Source organism: Lucilia sericata, unplaced genomic scaffold, assembly GCF_015586225.1.
Source record: "Lucilia sericata isolate MDLA Ls3-8-SP2 unplaced genomic scaffold, ASM1558622v1 Contig000022F_arrow, whole genome shotgun sequence".
Lineage (NCBI taxonomy): Eukaryota > Metazoa > Arthropoda > Insecta > Diptera > Calliphoridae > Lucilia > Lucilia sericata.
The window spans coordinates 527,145-535,125 of NW_023994060.1; the positions used below are offsets into that span (position 1 = coordinate 527,145).

Below are 7,981 nucleotides of genomic sequence, written 5' to 3' on the forward strand. Positions count from 1 at the left end.
AGTATGTACAAGAAATGTAAAAAATTACCATTCAAATTAATTCTCATCGAAATTAAATCAATGAACACTAAAGTCAATTACTTAAATATCTGAATTATTTGCATTAAAATGATTTTTAAAATTGATAAATGCATAAAAATATTTAAAGCTGAATCGAAAATTAAGATGAACTAATTCTTTTTCCAAGCTCTGTTGTATTTTAAATGTTTTGCTATAAATTGACAAGAAAAATCTTAAAACTAAATCTCTTAAGCGTCACGGCCACACATCAAATTTGTTTGACTCCAACGGTAAGTTTTTTGATTGTGTTAGTGAAAAAACTCACATGTATATATGCGGTGTGAGTTTTTTACTAACACAATCAAAAAACTTACCGTTTGAGTCAAATATGATGTGTCGCCAAGGCGCTTTAGACAATGTGCATATACCTGTTGATGCACTTACCAATCAATAAGGGTTAATTCTTGCATACATCTGGCATCACTGTGGATAATGCAGTCAAAAGAAAGAACGAAAGAAATACAAAAGAAAGTCCGAAATGGAATGAATGATTTTTTTATTTTTTCAACGCATCACGTTTTTAACATTTTTATTAATTAAACACAGCACAGACGTACTTAATTTTAAAACAAAACAATTAATTAAAAAAATTAGTTTAAATAAACGGAATTCACGTACTTATTTATACATTTTCTAACAACGATTGTAAAATATAATTGAAATAGTCAATTATAAATTAAATTGAAAAAAATATTGCAAAAATGTGTGCTTCAGCTTCACTAGAAAATAATGGTACATCTTCGCATTCAAATTCGGAAAGTATTGAATTAAATGAAGACAATGCTGATGAAAACATACCAATACCAGCCATCACATCTCCCGAAGAAATTCTCGAGCATTATGGTCCCAATTTCAAATTATTGCAATGTAATGCACAAGTTGGAGAACTATTGACCATAATAAGGGATAAGTGAGTATAGTATAATTATCATATAAAATGTTTGGTTATTTTTTGTTTGTTTTGATTTGATTTAAAAAGGTTAGAGATTAGTCAGCCGGTTTGATTAGCTTTAGATAATGTTTGCAATTAATTTATTTTAGTTTCTTTTAGGGCAAAGGCCATAGTCAGTGTGTAAACAAATTAAAAGTGTTTAGTCATTTTATTAGGTTTTTATTTTATATACATACATACCTATTTATAAACAAACTTTTGTTATTTATACTAAAATACCATTTAAGATTTAATTTTATGATTGATTTTTCCAAAAAAAGAATAGTAATTTGTTGGAAATAATGATGGAAAAAGTTTGTTATTAATAATATTATTTCATCTTTAGTTCCAACATACCAAATTTTGTTAATATTGTTCCAGATTTGTAACTAAATTTCGAACCAATTCCCGCAACTGGAATAGGTTGAAATTTTGTAAACATATATACATCTGATAACAATGCAATATTGATGTTCCCATACTCACCAGTTTTGCAGGTTTTAGTCAGAAATAGTCAATATTAATGACAACAAAATACATTGCATCTTTTGTACGAGGACCACACGAGTACGGGACATACATACATATGTATGTATGTATGTACATACATACATGTATATAATAGATATTATGCTAAATAATTTGAAATTGATTGATTATGACATTTCCTTCCTTTTTTACTTTCAGAAACACTTCACGTAGCGATTTCAAGTTTTATGCAGATCGCTTAATACGTCTAGTCATTGAAGAGTCATTAAATCAATTGCCCTATTCGGATTGCAGCGTAGAAACTCCCACCGGAGCCATTTATGATGGTTTAAAATATCAGTCGGGTAATTGTGGTGTCTCAATTATACGTTCGGGCGAGGCAATGGAACAAGGTTTGCGCGATTGTTGTCGTTCGATAAGAATTGGTAAAATATTAGTAGAATCTGATTCGGAAACGCATGTAGCTCGTGTAGTCTATGCTCGTTTTCCCGATGACATAGCTCGACGACAAATATTACTTATGTATCCTATAATGTCCACCGGTAATACGGTTTTACAGGTAATTATAATTACAAAATATATCAAAAATACCTACACACATAAATATGATTCATTTACTTCTTTTTAGGCTGTTAATGTTCTTAAAGAGCATGGTGTTCCCGAGAGTAGTATAATCTTATCAAATCTTTTTTGTACACCTATGGCGGCTAAATGCGTTGTTAGCGCTTTTCCTCGCTTAAAAATTTTAACCTCAGAGCTGCATCCTGTGGCTCCTAATCATTTTGGACAGAAGTATTTTGGCACTGATTAAAAACTCTTACATACATATATTATTATAAATGATAAACGCACGACATACACTTATACTAACTACTACTTACTTTATAAGATAAACAACAAAAACAAGAATACATACCTATATTAAAGGAACTTTATAGCTTAAGCTGCAATTCAAATAGAATTTATTTTTCTTCATATTGTAATGTTCATTTCAGTTCACCTCTTTTTAGCCAAACTTTTTTGTATATACAACCTAATTTATTTACTATTGGATAATTATTTTGCAAATTTTATAAACAAAACCAAATAAAGTTTTAGTTGCAAAATAGGTGAAAAGATTGTAGTTATTGGGTGCATTTTGATGTCTTCTAAGAATTGTCAATATTTGAAATATTTCATTATATACCTACATTAAAAATAACTTAATTTGAGAAATTGTTTTTTAGATGGCGAAAATAAATTTTATTGTTAAAAAAGCTAAATTTGAAACTTAAATGCATTTGGAACAAGGTTGAAAATAAAATAACAGATGAGATTTAAAGTGATTTAATTTTTTTGAGAATAATTTATAATATGTATGTATGATCAATTCCAATTTGTAGGAAAATTCTGGAATTATATTTTGTCGCTTACAGCCTATCGTTCACATTGCATTTTGGTCTAACCATAAAATAAAGGTTTATGAATCTCCCTGTTGCGCTTTTGAACGTTTTGTTTATTTTTTTAATATTCCTCACGTTTACTCTCACTCCCTCTCTTTCACGCATACAAATTTAAGTATGACAGACGAATTGATTAGACAAAGTAGGGTATAGCAACAAACAATAACATGTTTGAGGTTGTGTGTGAACATAAAGTAGAAAAAGAACAAGCAGCAGCACTTATGAAAAAAATCCAAAATGGTTCACGACGTGTTTGAGTTGATGACGAACTAATAACAAAAATACGAAAATAATTTAATAAAAAGTGAATAATTTAACTAAATTATCCAAAAATATTAAAAATAAACAAAACAAACAATAAAACAATTGTTAATAATTACTTAAACAACTTGCCAGAAGTGTATAATGTTTTTTCACTGGTAAGAGGGTAAAGAAAAAATCTGGCGTCTAGGTATATTTTGTTGTATGTGAAGAAGTGTGAAGCTGCCCTGGTATAGAGCAAACAAGAAAAAAAGCCTCAAATCTAAAAAGAACAAGCATATTGCAAAGAAACAAAAAATTAACCAGCGAACAAACGATACAAAATAATTTGTATGATGGCCAGTGTTTCACAATTAAATGATTTAAGAAGTTATTCCCGCCATTGGCTGGGTGAGTTTATCGACCTATATCAGTTGGAGGAATGTTTATGGCAACCCAAACATCCTGACTACAGTAACAATACAGTGCGCAACAAAGCCTACGACAAGCTGGTGGAAAAACTAAAAGAGGTCGAACCGAACCCCGACCGAAATATGGTGGTACGAAAAATCAATTCATTGCGTTCAGCCTTCCGACGCGAATACCGCAAAACCAATGCCAAACAAAACTATGAGACACGCTTGTGGTATTACGACAAACTGTCCTTCATAGCCGACCAAAACATTAAACGCACTCTGACGAGCTTGGGGGGCAGTAGTAGCGGCTCAGATGTTAAGGCTCCAAAACGTTCGCTTACCTTGGCTTTTGAAGATGATGATTCGATTGAATACGAAGATGAACATCAAATGGAGGCCAGCAGTGCTCATTCGACCTCTCAGACGGACTTGCAACAGGATCCCAGCATGACTTCCACTATTGCAGCAGTGGCCAATGGTGAGATAGTACCCGTTTCCATAGTCAAAAGTGAAGATCAAAAGGTACATCATCAGCAGCAGCAACACGAGCAACATCATCAAGAGCCACCACCACTGCATCATCATCATCAACATCATCAGCAGCAACATCAACAGCAGCAACAACAACAACACCATCAGCACCACCAACATCATCATCATGCTGCTGCCCAACAGATTCACACTCAAACCCAACCACAACATACGACTGCCGTCAAGGTGCTAGAAATCACATCACTCGATTCGAATTCACAGCGTGAAATTCAACAGGCCGTCAACTCACTGGAACAACAGCAACATCAAATCCAACTACAACAGCAACAACAGCAGCAAGCCAACGGGGCCGCCGCCGCCCAACTAACACAAATCCATCAGCAAGTTCCCACCATACAAATTGCACGTGAACACCTTCAACCTCTATTCGGTACCTCTGCTGCCACCTACACCACCGCTGCCACCACTGGCACCCAACGACCGGAAGATGAATTCGATGCCATCGGCATGAATGTGGCCAGCAAATTGCGTGTCATGAATACACACCAGCGTATCGTAGCTGAGAAACTAATCAGTGATGTTCTCTTTAATGGCCAATTAGACAATTTAAGTGTTAATTCACATTTGACCCAGTAGGATGTTGTTACGTTGAAGGTGGAAAAACTTCAACAACAACAGCAGCAGAGACCGTTTCAACTGCAGCAAATCCAACAACCACAACAACTACTGCAAGAAAGTCAACAACCATTGTCGTTATTGGAATGGTTTAGTCATTATTGTCTATCGTCTGCTGTTTAAATAGGTGAATACCCGCAAATTTCTCTGGTCGTAACTGAAATCGGTAGACGATCAAAATAACACTCTAGTTTAAGGCATATTATTTAAGTAAGTTAAATTTTACAAAAAAATTTTAATAATTTTTTTTTATACAAATTTGAAAGATAAAATTGAAATAGGTTATATTACTAAGTTTGGAGATTTTCGTAAATTTAATTTTTTAATAATCTGTTTCAAAGCCATGTTGAAAGTATGCTTAATTATTCAATTAGTTTAACAAACAAGTCATTTGTGTGGAACACAGTACTTTTTTGGTGCATGTATTTTTTAATTTCATTCAATTCAAATTTCATTAAAAAGTAAATGATATAATATTAACCTTCTAATAATCTATTGTTTTTGGATTCTTTATAAAAATATTATTTATTATTTTTATCGTAAAACTTATTGCAAGCAATCGATTTTTTAAAAAGTTAAACTCGCATCTCATATCTGAAAACTGTTTACGTTATTAGAGCTTTATATTTGTGTACATTTGAAAATTTTCAATGAAAAGGTTTATCTCAATTTTCAATTTTGCTTTCAAATTTAACAAATAAATAAAGTAATAAAAATTTCATGAAAAAAACTCAATAAATAAACATATTTAATATACATTTAACTGTATTTATCTCTAGATATTACAAAGGTTTGAGGGTTTTTGAAAATTTCATAATACTTTCAAAACTTTAGCATAATTCATTTCCTTTGGGAAAACTGTAAAACATCCTCTAATTATCTATGCCCTTTTCCCATGAAATAAATTTTAACAAAACTAAATGTATGTGTAAATGGTAAGAAATATTTATAAATAATTAATTAATAATAACTTAGTATTATTATATCAAAAATTAGTGCATACATAATTATGTATTAAATACATTTTAAAAAAGTAATGTATATGTACATAAAACAATTAATTAATTGTATTAAGTTGTATTTGTATTTTTTTTTTTTGTAATGCTTTAAATGTTAATTACTTTTTTTTCTTTTATTTCATTCACTTTCTAAATAGAATACTATGTAGTTGTTAATTTAAGTTATAATGATTTAAAAAATATAATATTTAATAGATTTTATTAATGTACAATAAAAAATTGTGTGAAATTTAAAATAACTTTTTTATATTAGTTTGAATCAAGGATGTACATACATCAATTACGAAGAAATACACCTAGGCCTTATTCGGGCCTGTTTGCGCTCCTTTACCAGTGGGTGAAGTGGAATCCAAGACCTCCGGTATAACATACTAGGAGGCCTATGACAAAATTGTTTTTTTGTGGATTAGTTTGTAAAAAACTGGGAAGGTTTTCATACCACTTATGCGGTATTTAGACCTCTGCAAATCTGACTAAATAACTAAAAGAATTAATGCAATTTAAAATAGCTATCTACCAACTACAGTTGGCTAAAATATGGGCCATTTTCGGAAACATTTTATTATTACAGTAACAAAAACGATAAGTTGAAAAACATCAAATAATTTTAAAAGCCACCAACAATAAAATTTCCGAATTTTTACGCCAAATTAAATTTAGCAAACGGAAAATTTTATTTTAAACATATGTAACTCTATGAAAAGTTTAAACATACATAAATTATTTACAATACATTAGCATACAGATAACTTAAATTCTAAGGATTCTCGGCCTTAACAGCGGCCACCTTAGTGGGAGGTTCGCTTGCGCCCAATTTTCTTAAACAATATTTGTAAAACTGCAAGAAAATAAAAACATGTAAGTATATTCAAAAAATCCTAAAAGTGATAAACATTTCCACTTACGGTCACAACTGGCAAATCAATTTCTTCATGTTCTTGTACCAATGACCGGTTCTTTTGCATGGCACTCCAACCAAAATGCAGAGCAATTATGGTTGGCACCATAACAATGGTAACCAAATTGCGTGATACAAAGCTTGGAGGTGTTTTTGGTGGTTTATCCATGTTTAATATTTCTTAAAATAAAGGATATATAAAATTAATAAAAATTAATTTTTTCACAACTATTACGCGAAAACTTTTGTGGTGTTTTTTTATATTTTGTTTTTGTTGTAACAGCTGTTAGCTCAAATGTAATTGTTTCTTTTAAAGAAAAACAGAATGTGTCATAATTATTTATTTTTAAATGTCAAGTGCTGTTGAATGCCAAATTATAATTACCGTGATTTAAATATGTCAATATTGGTTGGAGAGATCAAAAATAAGTTATATAAATTTGAAAATTTACTGGATATTTCCGGAAATACATAATATTATCAATGTTGTAGAGTCTCAACAAATAAATTTGAAGAAAAGGTTGGTATATAAAATTGGGAAAATGCACACATGCATTTTCCCAATTCGTCTATATAAAATAAAGAGTAGATATTATTGCATAACATCTCATAAACAAATCTGCTACTGAATCCTTTATTTAATTGCAGATTTCAAAGAACTACTTTCCTAACACTGTGTTTCATCAGTAAAAATTGTAATACACTTTTATTAAAAAAATAAATTGTTTTTATTTAATATAACAAGAAAAAAATCATCACAAGTTCAATGAGATCTACTATGTATATGCATAATTTAAGCTACATTAAAAACTAAACTTCTTAAATAACAAATATCCTATGAATTTTGTGCCTTTGCTATTTTAGAGGGTGTCTCGTTGATGTCAAACTTTGTTTCGCAATATTTGTAAAACTTAAAAGAAAAGGAAAAAACTGATAAAAACAAATTCCTAAAGTTTTAGATAACAAATTTCCACTTACTGGCAAATCACTTTCTTCGTGTTCCTTGGTATTCTTTAGCATATTACCAAAAATACTGAAACCAAAATGCAAAGCAATTATAGTGGGCACCATGGCAATAAATAAAAATTTGCGTGATAAAAGGCTAGATGATGGTTTTGGTGTTTTATCCATGTTGTACTTATTAATAAAATGTGAATTAAATGGTAATATATTTTTATTCACAACTATTATGCGAAATATAACAATTGTTGATTGTTTGTTTCGTCAGTTTTGTGTTTGTCTAACAGCTGTTTGTTTCTTATCTTTTTAAGTGCTACAGGCTGTTTCATAAACTTTTTTTTGATTTGTCATAGTGTTGT

At 30.5% G+C, this 7,981-nt stretch overlaps 3 protein-coding genes across 3 annotated transcripts; 2 read left to right on the forward strand and 1 right to left on the reverse strand.

The window, feature by feature from the left end:
* Positions 1-543: 543 nt before the first annotated feature.
* On the forward strand, positions 544-2,588 carry LOC119609093 (uracil phosphoribosyltransferase homolog). The gene is made up of 3 exons (XM_037963782.1): positions 544-970; positions 1,679-2,039; positions 2,109-2,588. Exons 1-3 carry the CDS (start codon positions 762-764, stop codon positions 2,289-2,291), a joined length of 753 nt encoding a protein of 250 aa, XP_037819710.1. The 5' UTR covers positions 544-761; the 3' UTR covers positions 2,292-2,588.
* A 440-nt stretch (positions 2,589-3,028) lies between these two features.
* On the forward strand, positions 3,029-6,006 carry LOC119609085 (TPR-containing protein DDB_G0280363). Its single transcript, XM_037963771.1, has one exon. It carries the CDS (start codon positions 3,516-3,518, stop codon positions 4,704-4,706), a length of 1,191 nt encoding a protein of 396 aa, XP_037819699.1. The 5' UTR covers positions 3,029-3,515; the 3' UTR covers positions 4,707-6,006.
* Positions 6,007-6,258: 252 nt separating this feature from the next.
* LOC119609101 lies at positions 6,259-6,964 on the reverse strand. Its single transcript, XM_037963793.1, has 2 exons — positions 6,670-6,964; positions 6,259-6,602 (listed from the first exon to the last, which is right to left on the reverse strand). The coding sequence occupies exons 1-2, from the start codon at positions 6,829-6,831 to the stop codon at positions 6,522-6,524; spliced, it is 243 nt and encodes an 80-aa protein (XP_037819721.1). The 5' UTR covers positions 6,832-6,964; the 3' UTR covers positions 6,259-6,521.
* Between the last annotated feature and the right edge of the window lie 1,017 nt (positions 6,965-7,981).